Source organism: Epinephelus lanceolatus, chromosome 9 (assembly GCF_041903045.1).
Source record: "Epinephelus lanceolatus isolate andai-2023 chromosome 9, ASM4190304v1, whole genome shotgun sequence".
Taxonomy (NCBI): domain Eukaryota; kingdom Metazoa; phylum Chordata; class Actinopteri; order Perciformes; family Serranidae; genus Epinephelus; species Epinephelus lanceolatus.
Window position 1 is genome coordinate 6621682 of NC_135742.1, and position 23096 is coordinate 6644777.

General features: G+C 44.1%; 1 protein-coding gene across 4 annotated transcripts in view; it reads right to left on the bottom strand.

Annotated features, from left to right (window-relative positions):
• Positions 1-2344: 2344 nt before the first annotated feature.
• The window catches only part of rusc2 (RUN and SH3 domain containing 2), a 63446-nt gene continuing 42694 nt past the window's right edge, over positions 2345-23096 (bottom strand). The window contains exons 4-13 of one of the 4 annotated variants that reach the window (XM_033619537.2): positions 17862-18563; positions 16105-16317; positions 15383-15556; positions 11439-11515; positions 10473-10647; positions 9951-10056; positions 9186-9232; positions 7987-9067; positions 5500-5670; positions 2345-4993 (exon numbers count right to left, since the gene is read on the bottom strand). In XM_033619537.2, coding sequence (XP_033475428.2) covers positions 4786-4993; positions 5500-5670; positions 7987-9067; positions 9186-9232; positions 9951-10056; positions 10473-10647; positions 11439-11515; positions 15383-15556; positions 16105-16317; positions 17862-18563 — 2954 coding nt within the window. In that variant the 3' untranslated portion in view covers positions 2345-4785. The remainder of the gene's footprint in view (positions 4994-5499; positions 5671-7986; positions 9068-9185; positions 9233-9950; positions 10057-10472; positions 10648-11438; positions 11516-15382; positions 15557-16104; positions 16318-17861; positions 18564-23096) is intronic. The other 3 variants (XM_033619538.2, XM_033619540.2, XM_033619539.2) reach the window with 3 other exon arrangements.

A 23096-nucleotide genomic window follows, 5' to 3' on the forward strand; every position in this document is an offset into this window, starting at 1 on the left:
GAGATCGCGGATACAAGCAGTGGAAATGAGTTTCCTCCGTGGGGTGGCTGGGCTCAGCCTTAGAGATGGGGTGAGGAGCTCGGACATCCAGAGGGAGCTCGGAGTAGAGCTGCTGCTCCTTTGCGTCGAAAGGGGTCAGCTGAGGTGGCTCGGGCAACTAATCAGGATGCCTCCTGGACGCTTCCCGCTGGAGGTGTTCCAGGCATGTCCTACCTGGGGCAGACCCAGAACACGCTGGAGGATATGGATGGATATAACACCAGTGTCACTTATTCTGCATGTTTTTGCATCTTTTATATCATTTGGGATGTTTGGGAAGTTTTAAATCTCTATTAGTACTAAAATAATGTTCTGTGGATATAAACATTGCCTCAGACACACTGTACCACATGCATTTCCAACGATGATTAAGACCCACAATGTCCAGTCAAATGTAGAGTCAACATGATTCTGTAAAGCTCTGAATACAAAGATGACCTTACAGACTGACTTTAGTTTAATAGGTAGGCTGGACTCAAAAGAAAAATCTAAGGCATAAAGAAAACATACTGTTAACATTTTGTGCCTGCACTGTTGTAAGCTGGTGCAATGCAAGAATTTAGCAAACTCACTGCTGATCTCTTTTATCTTTTAGACATCAGCACCACCTGGTGAATGTGGCAGCAGAAACCCAGACTCATCAGACCAGGCAACGTTTTTCCAATCTTCTATTGTCCAGTTTTGGTGAGAAAACCCGTGTGAATTGTAGCCTCAGTTTCCTGTTGTTAGCTGACAGGAGTGGCACCTGGTGTGGTCTTCTGCTGCTGTAGCCCATCTGCTTCAAGGTTGGACAAGGTGTTGTTGCTTCAGAGATGCTCTTCTGCAGACCTTGGTTGGAACCAGTGCTTATTTGACTTCCTGTTGCCTTTCTATCATCTTGAACCAGTCTGGCCATTCTCCTCTGACCTCTGGCATCAACAAGGCATTTTGGCTCACTGGATATTTTCTCTTTTTGGGACCATCCTCTGTAAACCCTAGAGATGGTTGTGCTGAAAATCCCAGTAAATACTCAGACCAGCCCGTCTGGCACCAACAACCATGCCACGTTCAAAGTCACTTAAATCACCTTTCTTCCTCATTCTGATGCTCAGTTTGAACTTCAGCAGGTCGTCTTCACCATGTCTACATGACTAAATGCACTGAGTTGCTGCCACATGATTGGCTGATTAGCTATTTGCGTTAACAAGTAGTTGAACAGGTGTACCTAATAAAATGGCCAGTGAGTGAATGAGTATTTCCACACAGTTGTATTGCCAGTTTTACCGAAGTAAAAGATCTGAGTATATCTTCCACCACTGGACATTACATCTGAAAACTTCAACAAACAAGTTGGAGGTAGTTCTGTCAGGTCAGCTGATGAGGAGTGACCTTAAAAAGAGCAAATGTGACCAATTAAGGTTTGTGTTTAGCCGGTAAAACGTTGGAAATTAATTTTAAATCCTTAAGATGTTTGGGTACGGAGCACTTTTTGTGAAGAAGGCGCCATCTCATGGTGACATCCTATAACTGAATTAAGTATAAATGCTATATCATGGGCAACTGGACTTGCTTGAGTTTCTTGAAGACGTTACACTTCTCATCCAAGAGGCTTCTTCAGTTCTGATGGACTGGTGCGCAGACTTTGTACTCTGTGTGGGTGTGAACCCTACAGAGTCGTTACATGTGAGCCATCGTGTGTCGTTATGGTCAGATGGGTCCAGGTGAGAATGGGTGTTGAGTTGTCTGGGGAGGGATCCCAAGACTGCATCGTAGGTGGGTGGTAAGTGGTGTCGTAGGCCACTTCTTCTCCCTGGCTGCCTCCTCTCCTTCCATCATTAAACAGAGGAGGTGGCGCCATCTCATGGTGACACCCTGCAACTGAATTAATGTTTGTATTTACAGTGAAATCTAGACAATCAAGACCAAGGAGCTGATTGTCGACAGAAGGAATAAAGCAGACATTCAGCCGTTAAGCATCAGCGAGGACTGTGTGGAGACTGTAAGCAAGTGTAATATTGCTTACAGTTTTAAACTATATAGTTTGTCATTGTTTTATAAGCTCTTTTTACTCATATTTGCACTGAGAAGATATTCTATTCTAAGGGGCGAGACTCCCGCTGGCTGGGAGTTGACTCGCAGCCGACTGGCAGCCGAAAGACCTTCATTCGGGAGAGGAAACTCTAGGTGGCTGCATCTGTAATCCTTAAACCTCATTTTAAACATTTTTCTACAAACCTTTGACAGCCACCTTTCATTTCTACACAGGCTGAGTGTTTGAGAACCACTTCAACATCAAAACCATGTAAAGGACAAAAGACAGGAGCCGTTTGAATCTGTGATCACATGAGCACTTTGTTATTTAACATCCATAGTAGTTTGATAATGTCATACGTACACGTCATATAGCCTGGACACAGAGAGAAGAGCAGTGTCACTGATGCTGAAGGTATTTACAGGCAGGAGGAGGCAGCCAGGGAGAGAGAAAGCAGATAAAAACCCACAAGAGAGAAAGAAAGACGGCACGAGGCTCCTTCCTTTCTCTCTCTCTCTATCTGTGTAGCATTTTGAAACACAACGTCTCAGCTAATCAAACGCCAAATCAAAAGTGAATCTGTCTTTGCCTCTTGCCCCTGAGCCTCCGCGTCTCTCTGGCTTTATCACTACTATGTGTTTGTCTCTGTCTGTCCCATGTGAACTCTGAACAGGATGTCAATGAACAGCAAACCGCCTGGAGGACCCGAAATTAAACCATTCGCCAAACTTTCCTCTGCCAACTTTCATTATGGTTGTCAGCACTGAAACTAAAGCTTATACTTGCTTCATGTATTTAACATAAAATGCATCATTAACTCAGTAATAACATTCATACATGTAGCTCCATGGAAGAAATTAATAATTGAAGGGATTTAAATATATTTACAGGTCAATTAAAATGTTTTTGCTGAACTTAAATGCATATAACAATACATAAAAAAACTGTACAATAATGCAACAAAAAGAACAAGTTAAATTATATCCTATGTAAGTTTTTCAAAAACTACACAAGCATTCATTTATTTAATAAATATACACTGATTTTTTACCATTTTATAATGTGAAATATTAGAAGTGGGCGTCTGTATACACTCTATCCAGGTATTCTGTATAATTTTAGTTCTTCGTCAACTCATTTTAAACAAAAGGCCACATTTTTACACCTACAGGGGGCGTGTAGGAATGCCCACGGAGCCACCGTCACAAAATGTGTTGGGTTTTTTCCCTTTATACATCCCAAAAATATCACCTCTATATCATCTCTACACTTTTCTTTGAAGTCAAGAATCTCCGTAGACATAAATCTGGGGACAATGTCACGTTAAGACACGTCGTAGCATATACAAAATATAATGTCAGGACCGCAGCCTTTGACGTGCACAACAGGGCGACTCTCCCTTTTTTTTCCTCAAGCACTTTAAGGCATAGATGAGATTATTTAACCCTCTCTAAATGCATGTTAGCAATCCAGGCTGGATCCCTGACACATTCAAAAAGGCCTCCACACGTCTCCACAGCTATGCTTTGCTTTCATTGGACATCCTTCCCATCCTTGTTTCCTGCACCCGTCCATGTACAGCAGATGCTTCCCTCCGCTAACTGAAGTGGTCGATAAATAAATAGAACTCACCACGTGTGTAAGTCATATATGCATTTACACTATGTACCGTTAAATCAAATGCACATGTACAGCTCAGACTGCAGCCACTCGCTTGGATTATTCCTCTTCAAAGTGTCCTTTGATGAGAGACTGAAGGGGGAACAGAGGTGCGGGATGCTGCAGGTGAAAAAGGACTGTAGGGGGAAAGAGTTTTGGAAGGTTACATGCACTTAAACGCCGTTGATTCATCCCAGCTGTGGTGGGTGTTGTGAGGGAAAGGTGGAGATAAAAAAAAGGCAATTAGCTTGTCAGTTGCTTCATCTCCTTACAAACAGGCTTTGATGAGCAGAAATAAAACAGATGGAGAATGGAAACAGAATTAAACTTGTGCTTTTGCCTTCTTCTCTCTCAGGTCAAACAGCCGTCTACACAAACTCCTGTGTGGCTTCTTACTTTCCTAAATATAATGCGCTGAATCTCTGCAAGATGTGGATCAAAACTTTTTTTTTCTTGCATTTACATCGACCACCTTAAATCTTACCAAAAAAAGCAACTGGTTTCTACACGGATCGGCACCAAGTAAGCGACAGGACATCAAACAGACCTCGGCGCTCCACTGAGGGCGATAAGTGAGCACTGTGTTCGGAGTGTGGCACAGCGAGGTGAACGTATACAGTACAGCAAAGTGCAGCGAGGCATGGCGTATATCATAGTGTGAAGTTTACCATCTGTGAGTGAGTAAGCCCCTCTTTGTTTTGTTGCGAGTCGGGATGGATGATATAGAGACTGGACAGTCACATAGTTAAGCTAGTAGCGCAGCTTCACGCAGAGTGAGAAGCGTGTGTCGGAGTGTCTTTGGGTTTCTTGTCTGGTCTTTTGGTTTTCGGATGTATGCATGCATACTTGTCTGGATGTTCCCTTGGAGTGAGTTTGTGTTCGAGCCTGCATGCTCCCGTTGCATGTGTCTGTACATCATCTTCATGATCTTCATATTTTCTACAGTGTTTTATTTTTTTGTGGAGTCATCCCCAATGTACAGGTTTTGTTTTCAGTAGGAGTGTGGCAGGGATACCCTCTGGCTCCGAAGCGGTTTGCCTTCATCTTGCATGAATTCCTCCTGGGACAGCTTTGGCTCAGCATTGTCCGAGTCCAGAGGCATCGTGGCTGTCCTCCATGCTGTTGAGGGTGACATAGATGATGGGAACCAGGCCCCGGGTGGAGCCCAGGGAGCACAGCAGCCAGTCTGGATCAGCCTTGCACAGGACATGCAGGATATCACCCTTGTTGAAGCTCAGCTGGCCCGGCTCGGTGGCTATGTGGTGGCACAATGCTCGCACTTCACTGAAGAAGGAAAGAGGACATGGAGAAAAGGTGAGAGCTGGATCAGGGAATTAATTGATTAGTAAATGGACAATCATTTTAGTGGTTTTTGAGGCAAAAATATCAAACATTTCCTTGTTGCAGCTTTTCAATTCTGAGGAGTTGCTGCTTTTCTTTGGCCTATATGATAGTAATCTTAATATCTTTTGGTTTTGGAGTGTTGGTTAGACAACATAACCAATCTGGAGACGTCATCTTGGGCTTTATGAAATTAGGAAGGATATTTTTCGACATTTTGAAGACCAAAAGATTCATCAACTGATCAAAAAGTAATCAATTTGAGATCAAAAAAGTAGCATTAGACAAATTTTACGCAATCCCTGTCATACTAAAATCAACACGCCTTGGTCTTGAAAAGTAGTTTTGTTCCCAAAATTGCCTGAAGAATAAATTTGATCAATTAATGTTGAGTGTAATGTTACTAGATCATCTGACATTAAAGGACACAATGTGTAGTATTTGCTTACCATAGAGACTGTTGTCTGGCTCCGGTCGGTTGGGTTGACGTTGGTGGAGCTGGGGTTTGGGTGTGATTGGACGTAGCTGGAGGCTCTGCCTTCTTCCCACTCCCTGCTCCAATAGTCTGAGCTACAAGGTCAAGAACAGATCTATCCAGAGAGAGCCAACCTGATGGAGGCCTGAGAGAGAACACACAGTGAGGCACATCGTCAGCTTTATTGTTCTGACAGCTGAAGTCAATTTTGGTAAAAAGGTTGACATGGTTTAAACTTTAAAAGATGTTAAAAGACAGATGTTATTCATAGTTTTGAGGTAAAAAGCTAACGTGGCTGTAAATCTGTGACGTCCTGTAGTCTCATCTAGCCATCTGTAAGCAACCGCCTTTTTTCCAGTTCCAATGCCGTATGGGCAACAGTCAGCAACAGTTGCTTTGTCTTTTCTTGCTGTTATTTGTTATTTATTCTTGTTTATTGTTTGTCTTTGGCTTAGTTATGCATTCAGTTAGCTATTTTACTCAATGCTGTGGAACGGTTCCATCGTGTTCTTTGTCTTCGGGACACTATAGGAGCAATCCCTGATGTAAAATGTGTGTAGGTTCCTAATTTGTCCTGTAGGGGTCACTGTTCTGTCATTGGTGTCTGTCAATAAAGGTAGGAAGCATTCATTAAGGGACCTTTGCTGCTAGATGGAGGAGCACACAATGGGTCCGTCCCAAGTCTCTTATTTTTATAGTGCTACTGCTAGCTCCTCACTTGAACCGGAAGTCGTTCGAGGTCCGCCATCTTCTAGGCCGTCCCAAGTCTCTTATTTGTGCAGCGAGGAGCTAGCGCTAGGAGCTAGCAGCAAGCTTTAAGCAGCTACGAGCTAGGAGCTAGGATACTTACAAAAGTAAGTACCCGTTACGTGCATTCTTTGCAATGAATCGCTGACTATGTTGAATGATGGTGAGTTAATTGAATGATAGTGCTCATCATAGTGACAGTGGAATAGCAGGGCTACAGACCGTTATGTAATTGCACAAACTTCGACAAATGACTCAATAACAATGGTAATACATGCAGCAGTGTGTGACCAGAGTCATGACGGTGGGGGGGGGGGGGGGGGGGGGGCGCTACTGTTTTGGTCAGCAAATATAATGACACTTGCGATGTACCCATAGTAACGCCAGACGCTGGCTGCTTTATGGAGCACATCTAGCGGTGCCGTCATCATCAGGAATGGACGTCGCTTCACATGACGCTTCAGTGGAAAGGACGTCTCATGTCTCTTAAACCGACAATGCTCGCTCATCGCTCCTAGCGCTAGCTCCTCACATTTTTTCCTAGGTGGGAGGGGCTAAACAGCTAGCAAAGTCGGCTAGTAAGATAACTAGCAGTAATTTAAGAGACTTGGGACGGACCCCTAGTTTTTTGACCGCAACACCGGGCCACATCAAATCAGGTGTGCGCTGCTCAATGTAAAGGTGAAAATTTGTACCTCTGGATGGTTTATGGACACAGATTCATGAATGTGTGCATGCTCTTCATTGAAGACTACAGTGGTTTAGATGCTTTGTTTAACTAAAGACTGATGTCTTTCTCCCTGATTTTGTGTTTAAATGGGCGGATACAATTTCAGAGTTTAAAAAAACTCCCTACGTTGCAGAACCAATAGTAAATCCGCAGGGCGGTCCTTCGGCGGCTCGCTGAACTCTTGTGCTCGTAAACATAGTCCAACTGCGTTAAAAGTTTTAAACAAAGTCGCTGTAAGTCCTTCATTTCCACAATCTTGTGGACTGAGCACACATTTGATAAAACGGAGTTAAATCTCTCGGCATCCATTTTCAAACTCTCTGTGTGTTTGTTTCCTTGCGGACGAGAAAAGGAGGAACGCACATTTCCGGGAGGGCGTGTCCTTTTAAAAAATGCAAGAGGCGTTGCTTTGTTGCCGGCCGTTTTCTCCTGTGTGTTAAACACACTTTAGAAAGGAGTGTCCCCAGACCATCAGAAGGCGGAGATCTCTGATTGTCTGGTGGCGAGACTAACAGTGGTTAAAAATAAACGATGCATTAAGGAAGAAGAAGAAGAAGTGGGACTAGGTAGCCTTTCTATGCAGTCGCTCAGTGTCTTTAAGTTTAGGCTCAGCTGATATAGACACTTTGCTTAAGCCACTTCTGTCCTCACACAACATTATGGTGTCGACAGAGCCTTTATCTTTTCTTTTCTTATCCTATCTAAAAGCTGTAAAAGCTTTTAAAATAATGAGGGGGGTATTTGGTGACGTAATGTTGTAGGACAAAATGTGCAACTATCTTAAGGTTGTGTCAACCACAGATTTTATTCTAGGCATCAAACCCATTCAAAATAATCACTGGCTTTGAGACGAGGGAACTGGAAGTGTATTCCTGAATTTTAGGACTTATTCCGGCACCACTCCATACATTGGAGTTGATTCTGGTCTTTAGATAGTATTAAAAAATACTGAATATCATTAGACTTATCCTTCTTGTAACCTACCTGATCTTCTGAGCTTTTGCCTTCTGTTCGGCTGCCTCCACCCTTGAAGGAGAACCAACACTGGATCCAAAGAGCCTGCCCCACCGCAGACTCTGTCCCTGCTGGGGGCTCTCCTCTTGGGCTGCAGCTTGAGCTCCAGTCCCTGTCACCTCCTGAGGCTTTGTGTCTTTGTCCTGGTTGAGAACAGACTCAGGCGGGCTGCCCATCCATGAAGGCCGTCCCCTGGACCCAGCTGACTCCCCGCTGGAGCTGCTGCTGCTCTTCCTGCTCCTAAACCCCTCCCCTTGTTGGCTCGACTCGGCCCCCTCCACCACTCCCTCTCTGGTGGGCGGCAGCTGGTTCTGTCGTCTCTCTGACGACTTCTTCCTCTTGTCGGTCTTAACGAACTTTGACCCCTCTGCGGATTGGTCGATGTAAACCTGGGAGGACTGCATGAGCTGGTACCACCAGCCCGCCTGTCTGTCTTGCCGCTGACGCCCCTCATCCATCACATCCTTCTCTTTGTCCTTCCTCCTGTCCTTCTCCTGTCTGTCCTCACCTTCTCCTTGGCTCTCTTGTCCCACACCTTTCATCCTCTGTCCACTCATCCCTCTCTCCTTCCAGAGATTGGCAAACCCTACTTCCATCGTCGCCGCTCTGCTACCAGGTCCGGCGGTCATGCTCTCAGCTGTCGCCCCCTCACTCCTGAGCCTCGGCTTCACTCCTGCTCCATCTCTCCTCGCCCCGACCCCTTCCATCCTCGGCCACGTTCCCTCTCGTCTCAGCGCCGCCCTCTCTTTCTTCACCTCTGTGCCTGAGTCTCTCGAGACCATCTCGCTCACAGTGGTGCTCCATCCCCTCATGAGCTGGAAGGTGGAGCGAGTCGACTGGTCGACACTCTGGCCCGCAGAGCACAGCTGCTCCTTGCGACGGAGGTGCTCCTGGCCCTTTTGGAGGAGGTGTGGCTCAAACAGCAGGTCAAGGTCGAACGGGAGGAGCGACAGGGGCTGCAGCAGGAGGAGGAGCTCCTCAAAGAGCGGCTGACACGCCCCCTGCGACAGGGGAAGGAAACCCCACGGGTTGTAGTGTGCTGCTATGATATCTGAGGAAGTAAAACGAAACAGGAAGACAAGACATTAGGGCAAGATTCAGAAGAAACAGGACTTTTAACGCACATGTGAACATCTGAACAACATCTGAAGAGCTAAACTGAGTCTTACCTTCATGAGTGTAGAGGTGATTGAACCAGAACTCCAAAGATTTTAGGCTGAAACAGAAAGAGACCCAAATTTTAAAATTGCAGCAGCAGGAGTGCACCTTAAATTTTCCTAAAATAATTTCTGATTTTACTTTTATATATCCCAGTTATATTTTTTTGGCCACTTGGGGGCAGTGGAAACAAGCTGTGAACACAACACTGACATATCGTCACCTCCTAAGTTGATACTCCAAACTTACTAGCAAAGAGTTGCTCATTTACACGTCCAGTCGCTCCACCTTTATTACTCATCTGAAGTCGTGTTTCTGTGCACATCATCTACGTCCAATAATCACTCTCTTTTAGCTCTGGTTTTGGTGTCTATCATCTCCTGAGGGAAATATGACTCTTAAGCTGCTAAATGGTCCACGATATTCACCAGCTTGTCTCTAACTGTGTCTGACCGCTGAGGGTTTTTGGAGAAAGAGCTCTAAAACAGCTAACAACAGCTGCCTGCTGTGGCTGAACACAGCGCTACAATGAGAGCTGTGAGAGTTAACCACAACAGTTAAGTTGTGAAGGACAGCTAAACAATGAGCTAAAACTCACTGCAAAGCTCTGTAAAGCCGAGAGGAGCTGCAGATTTCTCTTTAGATTCATCACTACAAGTAACTCCTTTCACGCTGTCACATTATTTTCACATAAAAACAGTGACTACAACAATACAAAAACCCTGACCCCAAGGACGACAACCATCAGTGTGAGGTGATAAAGAAAGATGACTCACTTGAGCAGGCCGAAGATGAAGGCGTTGAGTCTCATGCTGTGGCTCGTGAGCTCAGAGTACTGGCTCACCTTTGAGAAGAGGCTGTGGAGAACACGTGTGGACGGACCTGACAGAGACAAGACATAATGTTAAACGCCTAATTCATCTCTAACCTATCACCTCATGTGGCTGCTTTCACTGTACCTGCAGAGTAATTTCACTGAAAATCAACCTGCAAAAATTTAATTTGAACACTTTTCCACCAATATTATACATCTCCTATTTTTGTCATTTCTTCTGACAGGACTTGTGTTGAGGAAACTCTTTTAAATGTTAAGCAATGATGGAAAATATCATTACAAATAACTATAGCTGTCCCCTAACAGTCGACCAAATGTTAGTCGACCAGAAAGGTCATTAATCAGCAAGATTTCTTAGTCACAGAAACAAAACAAAACATGAAACTCCAACTTCCTGATGACCTTCTTTCTGATGCGATGAAACTGCAGTCATTTTATCTGCAGCTCAGTGTGATGTTCTCACCCAGTTGTGTAGAAGCCTCCACCAGGCTCCAGGGCTGACAGCGCCGCTGTCCAATGATCAGGTCCAGCACGTAGGCCTTCAGGCCGTCCTGCAGCACCTCATGCAGGGCCGGGCACAGGTACTTCAGGATAAGGTGACCCACGTTGGGACTCACCCAGCTGTTCCCCAGCTTGGCCTGGCAGGGTTGCAGAGAAACATCAGGGGATAAAGGAAATGAGAGTGAAACAAATCAGGGGATTGGGAGGAAAGATGAAGGATCAAATGTGCAGAGTGATGCAAAACTTCTGGTCCTTTTGTGCTAAATTGGTCTCTGTAGATAAGCTCATTATTTGTACTTAAAATAAAAAAAGTAAATATATTTTGTTATCAATTAATGACTGATGATAGATTGTGTGTTCCTGCCCCTTTGTTCTCTGCATCAGTCTGATCTGCAGCCTAATTTATTGACTGTCTCATCAGCTCTGTAGGAACAAACGCATTCTGTGCCAGGAATTCAGTTTCCAGACTGAAGTCACCGACAAAGGAAAGAGTCACAAGGGACCAATTAATTTTGTGACAATATTTGTGGTGGTGGTTCCACTGCTTATGTGCTGTGTAACTAATAAAATAACTGTGAAGACAAGTACCTTAAAAAACTTTACGAGCCCTAAACATGATGTGACTCAGCCTGACAGCACTACACACCTGGGAAAGTCAAAAATACTTCTGAGAATGACGACTGATTTAAGGTTTCATAAGCTAGCTTAATTGTTGCTATTGTGAGACAAATGATAATGTGAGAAAACAGATGGCACCATCTGAGTGTGAAACTCATGTAATTTACCAACTGATTGGTTTTATGTTCTGTGCTTCACAACACTGTGAACTAAACGTTGCTGTGTGAGCTTTAATCACTCAGAAGAATCAACTCTCCTTCCTTTTATCCTGAGAAGAATGGTGTCAGTCATAAGTAGTCATCAGTCATACCTTTACATCTGGGTCTCGACTGGTGCCGAAATGTGCCACAATCAGATCCACTGCTGTGTTCACAGCTTTCACCAAACCTGACAGAGAGGAAAGAATAAAGGGACATTTTTTAAATGATCCTTTTCAGCTGCAAGTAACAGCATCTTTACATGGTTACATGTTACAAGTGCAGGGACCAGTGGCGTAAGGAAGTTATGATGGACCCTAGGTCACACTATCGTACATGTACCATCTCATCACGTGATCAGATAGACACTTGACATTAGACAACATCAATATATCATATTACCCAACAATCATCACTGCATGTTTGACAAAAATATCTAAGAAAGTAGGAAATGTATTGTTTAACTGAATCTTTACTATATAATGATGAAAACTCTGTCTGTGTGTCTGTTCCACGTTTTTCTCCTCACTGACTTGGTCAATCCATGTGAAATTTGGCACAGTGGTAGAGGGTCATGGGAGGATGCCAATGAAGCAATATTACATCGATTGGCCAAAGGGGGGCGCTATAGCAACCGATTGAAATTGCAAACTTTGAATGGGCATATCTCATGCCCCGTATGTCGTAGAGACATGAAACTTTGCACAGAGATGCCTCTCCTCATGAGGAACACATTTGCCTCAAGAACCCATAACTTCCGCTTATATAGATTTTCCGTCATTTTGAATTTTTTGAAAAACACTTCAAATGGATCTCTTCCTAGGAAGTTTGAGCGATCTGCATGAAACTGGGTGAACATAATCTAGGGACCAATATCTAAAGTTCCCTCTTGGCAAAAGTTGGAAAACTTACTAAAACTGAGCTTCTATAAGGCAATGAATATTGTGGAGGGCGTGGCTCATCACATAAAGGTGTATAACATCTCAAGGGTTTCACCCATCACCACGCAACTTTGTAGGCATATGACCACACATAATCTGAGGGGACCCCTCCATTACTGACCCCATCAAACAAAATGGGGGCACTAGAGAGCTCATTTCTTATCAAGGCCTAACCACCATATGGATTTTTACTCATTCTCGGAACCCACTGGCTGTATTCCGCGTCTGACTTCCGGCAGACGGAGATACAGCCTCTGGGGGCAGCCCCCAATTTTTTGGCATTCCGGTTTGAGTTGGGTGGAGGAGGAGAATTTCCGTTTCCGACTTCTGTTTATATTTAAGTAAATATGCTGAACCACTGTGATGGATTCAGAGTTTGCAGTGACGCTGTTAGTTCACCGCACGGACCGTTTAACCTGGCAACAACTGCAGCCGGCTCAAACGTGATTAGTCAATATCACGCAGACTACAAACAGCCTACAACCGGAAACCAGTGCTCTTCTGCTTTTCTTCCGGAGGCAAGATCTCCGGGGTTTGCCTTTTTACTAAACTTGGTAGATATGTAGAACAGGACGCCTCAAGGTGACTGGAGAAATTTAACTCTAATTGGCAACTGGGTGGCGCTATAACAACAGAAAAATGCTTCAAAATGGCTAAAATGCGACCGATCGCTGTGGCTCCCCCTGTGGACCAATGTTTTGTTTTTCTTTCTAATTTTTGGTATGACTAAGTCATGGTATGGTATGCTGTACATAATCACGGAAACTGTCAGTGTGTCATTCTGTCAGTCAGTCATTCTGTCTGTCCCATGTTTTTCTACTCACTGACGTGGTCAATCTATGTGAAACTGCACATAGGCATTGAGGACTGGCATAGGTAGAAGGTGACAAGGCTACCAATGGGTATGGACTAGTAGTTTTTATTCCCCTTTTTTTTAATACACTTTTTTTGGTTAGAGCAACAGCCCCTTCAAATGTCCGTGCATGTCCCTGCACACGTGTCTTTTTTTCTCTTACTAAATCCATTATTTGGTGTCCCTGTGCTGCCCTTCACTGCAGGAGATGAGAGGCATTAAGATCCTAATTCATCACAAATGTTGCTGGGTCCGTCAGTGTCTTTACGCCTGTAATCTGCATGAATTCACTGTTTCATACACTTTAGGCAACTAGTTGTGCAACGATCAGCTGGTACTGCCTTCTAGGGATTTGTCTGCCGTCAGTCTGCTCAGAAAACAAGACAAAATGTCCTGATGTCAAAATCCCCCATGAAAAAAATAAACAGAGACCAAAATCCAACTCCTACTAAGCAAACTGTGTTTTAGCTTTACTTAGAAATCATACTAATACACAGCCAGTGTGCTTCTCGGCTTGTACAACATCTCTAGGACACAATGTATGTGAAACAAAGGTGAAGACGGCTATGTAAATCTGTCCCTCGACAGATTACACTTGAGCAGTATAAATGTTGGTCTGTGCAGGAACCTGGATGATCCAGCTGAAGGATGATTTGCCTGCTCATTATACGATAACCTGCTGCATCAAGAGGCCCTGAATTACCCTCCTCATTGTCAAGTGGCCGTTCTGCAGTGAGAGGCACTTGATTTAAGCACCTATCAATGACATCATTTCCCTCCCTGTTCTGCTTGACAACAACGCTGGAAGATTTTTATGAGATTCTGTCAGCAGCGCAGCAGTTTTCTACAAAGTCTCTGAGCCTGTGTGTGTCAGGACAAACCATGAGTCACATTCATGAGCACAAACATAGTAACACATGCAGGACATGCGACACAAGTGTCTGCGTATTACAGTGGAATCAAGACCTCCAAAGAGTTGCAGAGAGGTGGAGACAAGGACAAAGTCAGACAGGACGTCCGGCTCTAAATCATGTCCAACAACTCCCTTTGATTAATTTGTTTGTTTGAGACGCAACCTCTGCAGGGGACGGGACAGCAGCTCATCAAGTCAGTGGTTCCTGTTTATAATTTACTTTTGCTCGACTGTGTGACGCTTGGATGAAAAAGGTCTGCAATGAGACATTCAGAGGTGGAAACAGACGCTGACAAGAAGTTTAATCATAAGTTACTATATATAGTAGCTGAGCTGGAACAATCTCACTTTATCACCTGTTACCATGCGATCATCTGTTATCATCTCCATGACAACTAAGCAACTTCTCCCACTGAGTGAGACCATGAGACAATGCCTCACAAGTAAAGTGATGTGATGAGACGATTTAGTTAATATCCTGCTTTAGTCCAGGGGCCTTATTACCTGAGTCTGGAATCACATCTTACCTCACTTAGGACGACATTTAGGATTTTTGGTGTTAAAGAAACATGCCCCTGGCAGCATTTACAAAAGAAACCCTTTCTTTTCTTTGGATATGCTTTTACAGAACCACCCTAACTTGCATGTGTGAGCAGCCCATGACAGTTAACTTGCATGCTTGCGGTGTTCTTACAGACAATTTTGCTGCTGCAGAGCCTCCTGCTGCTGTAACTACAGTAATTAAAAGCCAATACTCCACTTGTTTAATGTGCATCTAAACAATGATACAGGCCTGACAAGATGAGTGTTGATTGAAAATTCAAATTCACATTTTTAGTCGGGGTTTCTTAAAGTAAGGTAAGACAGGAGGTCTGAGGTACGATAAGACACAACCATGAGTTTAAGAGCTGTTTGAGTAATGGAAGGCAGGATTTTTTTCTCATCTTTAAAACTTTCATTAAGATAGGACAAATACATATGCACTCATGTTGCATCATTAGAGGCTTGTGTTTGACTTGTTAATGAAGTTCAGTACTGTAAAAGCCATCCTGGACATGGGAATGCTCTGCTATAGTCATCGTTGCAGAAACTACAATCAGAACTTTGGAACGTTCCTACACTGAAATGCATCATGAAGTTTTTAAGCTCCTAAAAACGTTCATGTGGTCAAAGAGAAACCAAAAAACGGCACCACAGACAGGCGGGAATGAATGCAATGAGCTCCAAGGAAAAATGCTCATTAGACATTTTGTCGTTTTGTCATTAAATATTTAGAGACTTCTCACTGGCACTATAGATCATGTAAATACATACACACACACACACACACACACACACACAGAGCCTCACCTCTCTTCTGCGTCAGGTCCACAGAGATGTGGGACTGTGAGGAAGAGCACGAGGAGGAGGAGGTTGACGCGTCCGGGGAGAGGCAGAACTCCTCCGGGGGCCTCTCAGTCAGGGAGAAGTAGTCCGGCAGGAAGTCGCTATAGATCTGCTGCAGCTTGGCTGATTGGCCCACTGCTGAGACACACACACACAGATGGTCAGACACACATATAAACACTTTTAAAAGCATGAGAAGCTGTAAGGGAGCGATCACACCGAGACGAAACGCTAGAAATGCGACGCCAGTAAAACCATTGTTTTCTGATACGGCGTGTCTGACTGGCGTTCAAGCGTCTTTTTAGACGCGTGTTTTTGTAGACGCTTCTTTTTAGACGCACATTTTTAGACGCACGTAGACGCTGAAAAGTTAAAATATTTTCAACTTTTTTGAGCATCAGACGTCAGTAGCTAGCGCGCATAGCGTCTTTGAAGCGTCCGCGTCTCAAGCGTCTCATTTATGTGTGATCACCCCCTTAGGAATCCTTAAGATGAGACTTTGAGGAACATCTTCTTGAACCTCCAACTTATTTGTTTTCCAAGGAACCCTGCAGCCATATTTTTTCACTGTACCCTCAGATAGTTCATTCTTTGTATCGTCAACTCCTCAAAAATCTACTAAAATACTACGTGTCCTAGTCTACTTATCAGGCATTCCCTCCAACACTCAGTAAAATCATGAGCACCGTTGAGCCGTCCCAGTGCGTGGCCAGAGGGGGCTGAAGGGAAATCAAACACGTTCCGTCTAGGAGGTCGCGGTCCGACCCTTCTGGGCTCCAGGTTACCAGAGAGGGGGCCTGATCCTGCAGAAGAGTGGCCTCCTGAGACCCTCTCCAACCCCAGAGGGTTTCGACGACGGTACTCCCTCCATTTGAGAGCCTGGGGGGAGAGGTGGTGTGCTGAGGGGAGGTGTTAGGGTTATGATCAAGGGTTGGTGGTCGGGTTAAAGGATGGGTTAACGAGTAGATGGATCAAATTAAATATATGGGAGAAAAGCAGTTGGAAAAGGTGAAGGAGAAGGTTGAAGTCATACATGAAGGGAGAGAGAAAGAGAAAAAGACAACAGTAAGAATGTAGAAGAGCTTAGCTTATTTTTAAGAGTACATCAACACTTAAATACACACAACTTCCATATAACTGAACCTCGGGCAGCCATCTGTTGTCTTATCTCAACACTGTGAAGATGAGGTGTTTCATAGTGAAGTGACGTAAAGGATGAATCAGTTTATAATCAAACAGGGAGGCAACCTGCTGCTGCAGTGCTCTCTGTGGACTCAAACTTCCCATCATGCGCACCACAACAACCGATTTCAAAGTGTCGATGCACAAATACTTCTCCTGTGAGATGTTACTAATCCAACACTGGTTGTTGCAAATGACTAAATAACATTTTAGTTCCTTTTCATGTAAAAACAGTGACTGATTCAATAATCAAGAGACCATTAGTTGCAAGAAAGCAAATGTGAAGTACAGAGATACAGAAGAAAAACCAGAAAGATGCCATAGTCATGATGTTGAGAGAAAAAGCAGTTAGCGCAGTATGAACTGGAATTATGGCCCTGTGATTGTATGCTTCCGTGCATCAGTCAAGTTGCTCTTATAGTTTATATCCATGTCTGTGAAAACATGAATGCTTCACACACATCTTTCCCCAACAGCACACAAGATCTGTTTAACAGCACAGTTTCAAGGTGGACACCCAAGATCAGTTCCTGAGATGTGGCTCTGAATAATAGTCAGAGAGGTGTTTTATGCAGAGCATTATGATGTCACAGTGAAGCTGACCTTTGATCTTTTGGATATAAAATGTCATAACTTCATCATTTTATCTTATTAGACATTTGTGTGAAATTTTGTCATGACGTGCAGTTGTGTTTTTTTCCTCTGCTGCTCCACTTTACCCCTCCTCACTGTGCAGCGAGTGGTTGGAACAGCGGTGATCACTTTGCTGATAATGAGCGAGCTGGTTAAGAGGCCTGGAGAGACAAACAGCTGATGCCTGAGGGCCAGTTTGGCAGCGTCAGTGCTGTGTGTTGTTATAGTTTGACGATACTCCAGTTGTTGTGTTACACAGTCTGTAACCTTTATGAGAGGAGGAGTGGTGTTAATTTTGTGTTTAAATCTTTGGTTTGATTGGATGAGTTTTAGTGTTACTTTATTTTAATTTGAAAGAAAGTGCTTGTTGGTTTAACCTTGCTGAAGCCTTTTTGTTCGCATGCATATTTCTGTTTGTCTTGACCGTTTTTCCTCAGTCTCATTTTATCATTACTCCCCTCATCCCCGGTCATAATCAGGGAACGTAACAGTGGACAAGACACTGAGGTCCTTCACTGAGTCCACTTTCACCTTCAGTTTGATTTCTTGGTGTTGAAACCTTACAGTGAAAGCAAAAATCGTTTGTTCAATATTGTCAAGGACATGCTCATATTCTTTTACAACCTACCATTATGTGTCCTGGCTCCAGGTCCTTTGCTTCCCTCCACGTGTTTCCCAGAGTCCAGACAGCCCAGTGGGCTCAGTGTGTCACTGTGGAGTGCTGGTAAACTGGGCAGACTTCCACGATGGAAACAGTGTCCCTGCACCGCCGGCAGCATCGGCGGCACCGTCCCTCTCTTCGCCCCCAGGGATGGAGGTGGAGGGGTGGCCGGTAACGGCGCTGAACCTCCTCCCTGTTTCCCTGTTGGCGGGGTGTGCAGGGGGCCGAGTCCTGCTGAAAGTGGGCAGGAGAGGCTGTGTGGCGGCTGAGGGCTTGGCGTGCAGGTGGAGCAGGTCCCAGAGTTGGGCGCCCCCTGGAGCCGCACCGGGGAGTAGCTCCCAAGAGGCGAGGGTCGGACTGATCCAGGAGGAGGGGCTGCTGTGGCCAGAGCCCCCTGGTACCTGTGCACATTTTCAGCCGCTTCTTCGCTGTCCTCCCCCACTGGACCTCCAGAGCCAGAGCCAGAACCAGAGCCGGAGCCAGAGCTGGAGCGGGCCTGCATCCCAGAGACGTAGCCTGTGAGCAGGGGCAGCAGGGGCTTGGGCTGCTGCGGTTTGGAGGCGAACTGGTGGTGGAAGGTGAAGGGCTGGATGGGGAGGGTGGTGGGCCGCTGGTCCTTACTGTAGCGCACCACCGCCGGGCGGCTGTCTGAGGACGTTGAGAGGCCACCTGGATGAGCACAAGGACAGCAGGGATGGAGAGAAGATGGAGAAGTCACATGGAGAGAGAGAGAGAGAAGGGAAAAGCACTGGTTAGTCTTTTTGCTATGACAGCAACATTTAACAAAGAAATATTTGGAATAAAGACATCAAGGCTGCAACAGGAAGATGCTAGACCTTCAAACAGGAAGGAATACTACTTAATTTTCTCATCTGGCCTTTTTGTTTATTGTGGCAGCTTGGTTTGGGCTTCGTGTTACTTATTGTGTATGTGATGCTGCTGAAAAATGAGGGAATCTGTTGTCTGCTAAACGCACGTACGTTTCTCTGTTGGCTTGTCTTTGAGATGCAGTGGCAGGCTAATCAGAGTTTTATGGTGGTGTTGTCTGGGTAACATTAATGTTCATCTCTTGCTCGTTCACCTTTCTATGTCCATGCGTAGGAACCTACGTGTTAAAAGTACCCGACAAGTGGGCTGGCGGTTCCTGTGCGTACTATGAACTATAATCCTGCCGGCGCCACAGAAGCAAGTGTACACAGTATGACAACCGTCCATTTTCATGTCACAATACACCCTGAAACCGCTCCACTACTGCAACCCTACAGCAGAGCTTTTTCTGTTCATTCTGCTTCAGCGCTGTGAAAAGACAAACTGCGCCCAAGTCTTATAATAACTGAAAAGCGAAAACTTTGGTGGCATTCTTATGCAAACAAACATGCACGTAAACACAACAGAGCATGTCGTACGATATATGCACGACCTTGATTGTTTTGCTGACCTCGATAAGTTAATAACATAATTATCGTGACAGGCCCACTAAATACTTTAATTTTTGATTGATCTTCTGATAACAATCATTCAGTGCATATGATGACAGGAAATAGCCAAAAATTCTCATCATAATTTCCCAGAATCCAAGCTGTCATCTTCAAGTTGTCAATTATTGTCAGCAGCTGGAACTTTGCAGAGAGTGAAATAATGTTAATTATGATTAGTGTTCAGTCCTTTCAACAATTAACTGTGTAAATATGAAGGTTAGATTTGAAACCAAAAACACAGACAAACAGAAAACTGCTCGGTCATGAGTCACAAACAGCTCTTATCACAGACAACCATGCCACATGATCAACACTGCTCTGACAGGCCAATGTTCACACACACACATTGAGAGACACACACGAAGACACACACACACAGACTAAACCTGAAGGCACTGCGTCAGGAGAGACACCGGCGAGGAGAAGCCTTTTTCTGCACTTCTTCTCTGCCACTGAGTATCTGAGTGTGTTTTACTGTGTGTGTGTTTGTGGACTCAGTGCAGTGTAACACAGACAGAAGCGCGTGACGTCGGCAATGTTGCGCAAGCTGTTTGTCACCCTAAGGCCGGCCCACAGATGCCACCTGAGCTGGGTGCTGTGGTGTCTCTCTGCCACAGAGGGCGACGTTGAGCTGCTGTGGAAACATGATGGAGGAGGGAGGGAGGAGGGAGGAAGGAGGAGGGAGGAAGGAGGAGGGAGGGACACCACACACCCAGCAGGCCTGAGCTCCCACTGGTGATGGAGGAGAGAAACACTCCCTCCCTGTCTCCTGTATCTGCTCCGTCATCCCTCTAATTGCCATTTCTCCCTTTATCTCTTCCTCCACATCTCTCCTCTTCTTGCTCCACACCCACCTCTCCTCTCTTCCTTTTCTATCTGCTCCTTCCCTCCCTCCCTCTTCAGCTTCTCTCATCTTCCACAGATGAATCCATTAGACAGCCGAGGCTTTTCCTTTCCTTTGCAGCCCTGCGCTTTATGTTAGCATCATTAGCGAACGAGCTGCTCCCCACAGGCTTTTAAAGAGGCCTGTACGCTGCGGTGAAACAACGCAGCTGACTCGAGTGAAGCCTGATGAATAATATATGTGTGCAGAGATGCTGCACAGCTGCTCATTATTATCTTAAATCATCAGTCTATATAAAACAGCATCAGACTCTGAAGAGGATGTTTTTGAGGCACACACCTTGTTCATAAAGATGACATATTTCCTCAAATGTCTGTATCAATCTCCCCCCTGCCTTCCATAACATCATTGTTTCCTTGGGCTCGCTGCTCCAGTCAACTAACGAGACACAGTTAAACGGCTTCAAGCGGGTGGGGAAGTCTTTTGTTCCAAATGAACTGGTGCTGTGGAAATACACTCCTGTACATTATGCAGCAGTAGGCAACTGTTACATATCTGCTCGGCTCTGTGTAGCCTTTACAAGAAATTTAAAAAATGTTTTAACGTTTCATTCTGATACAGATTTGTTTGTACTGAAGCTGCTGGTTGACAATATGTTGCACCATGTTCAATATCTTTAAATATGACGACAGTAAGAATTCATTGTTATTTCAGAGAACATCAACATTAGGTGTGCGAAGTCATCTAGAGGGCCGGGTTAGACCCTTTGGCGGGCCGGTTTTGGCCCATGAGCCATATGTTTGACACCCCTGGTCTACAACCTGGTGCCTTTTCCTCTAGATTCTGCTGAACTTCAGTAGCGGTGGCTGCCTGGAGTTTCTCCGCCAAGGCTAGCTATGGATTCCTAATCCAAAAAAGGAAAAGTCTTAGAGATAAATAGCGTGATTTATTCATATGTGGACAGATTCATCTGCTTTCACCACCAACGTTGCAAAATTAAAGTACTAAATAAGTGGCGTTGATGGACTAATTTAGGCTTAATAGGCTGTTACGTCCAGACAGATTTATTTTTTAGTTTTGGTTTTTGGTCAATAATGACTCCTTTAAAAGTAAAGATTGCCGACCCCTGGTGTAAACTGACAATTATTTTGTAGATCATTTATTCAATTAATGGACTCATCCTTTGGTCTTGGCATAAAATGTTAGAAAATAGTAAAAAAAAAAAAAAAGACATCACAATTACTGAGATGTCTTCAAATCCTAAACATAATCAATTCACTATATCAGAGCACTAAGAAAAACAGCATAAAATGACATTTGAGAAGCTGAAATCTGTGACTTTTCTTACCATTTTTCACTTAAAAAATGACTAATTGTTATAAAAACTGGTGCACATTTTTTATTTCCTTTGACTAATTAATAACTCAGCTGTTATTTAAACACTGATGATAACAGTGTGATGATATCCCCAGTCTGACTGTTTGCTCCTTTCTTAATTGAAGGCATGACATCTGGTCTGTGCTGACACTGATAATTTGTGGCACTTGTAGTTTTTTCAATTAAATGTTCGTATACATATATGTAAATTTCATTTGCATTGTGTCCTTGTGTTTCAACAAAACTAGAAGACAAAAATTATTTATAAAGAAATAACAATAATAAAAAAAGAGGGATTGAAGGCGATTGAATGTTGTGAAATCATTTGTCTAATATTTTCTAACTCAATTTTCATTGGTCAGTATCACAAGATCACACCTGATCTAATTTTAAAGGTCCTATATGTGACATTCAGAGCATTAATAAAGCAGCAAACAACTGCTTGCTATGTAAAGATAAAGTGGAGTAATGGCGTCCTGAGCAGAGAATGAAGAGGTGTTGTAATGCGAGCTTCTCTGTGGTTTGCTGTGGTAGGCCGGTCCGCCTGCATGCGCATGTTAGTGCATGTGTTTCCCACTGTCTACCTTATTGTAGCCACTTTGTACGGCGTTTATACAGCTGTTACTGGGATGATTGCATCATGGTAGTGTTGCTCTGTTAGCACTGTTGCAATTGTTTAGCGCTGTTTATTCAGTTGGCACTGTTAGCTGCTAGCTGCCAACCAACTCAATGTTGAGAACCGTATTCAGGCAACTCATACGCTCTGAATTTCACGTAGAGCCCCATAAAAACATGCCTGTTTTGGGAATATTGAGTCCCTGCCTAAATATAACCCATGGACTTTAATTTCTGTTCATCTTTTTGAAATCGACAGTAATTAAGTGAATTATGTTTTGGGTGCAGGCAACATGGGAATGCATACCGACATTCCTGCATACCCACCTACACAAGGTCTATGCTGTGTACATATCACCTCATTTGATGCTTGAGTTACAACAGTTCATATTCATAATGTGAACTTGGAGGAGAGTAACAACAAATCCACTGTTAATGAAGCAGAAAATAGTTTGTTTACACTTGTGGAGGCTGTAATGGTGACCTGAGGGCACCGTTGTACAACGTGTTGTGCTGCATTTTAAAAAGGAGAAATCATTACTCAATAGAGCTTTTTATTTATCTCACTGAAATTCACGTGTTCCTAAAATTTTGTTTTAAATTAAAGTGTGCAACCACATGTGAGAGGTCCTTTATGACTTCTGTCTGAGGTTTGAAGCAACTGTTCCCTTTTACAGGTGTAAAGACAAATGGTGAAGCTGATTTGAGCTAATTTGCCGTCTCTGTCAAGTAGCTGTCTGTTAGTCACTCACTCTACAGCAGGAAATGGCACTTCAAAATAAAAGCTCTGTGCAGGATATTCACTGTACTTCAAAATGAAGTGTGTTTTTTTTTTTTACAAACATGACACATTCACGAGTCACTTGCGGGCCAGTCAGAATGGATCAC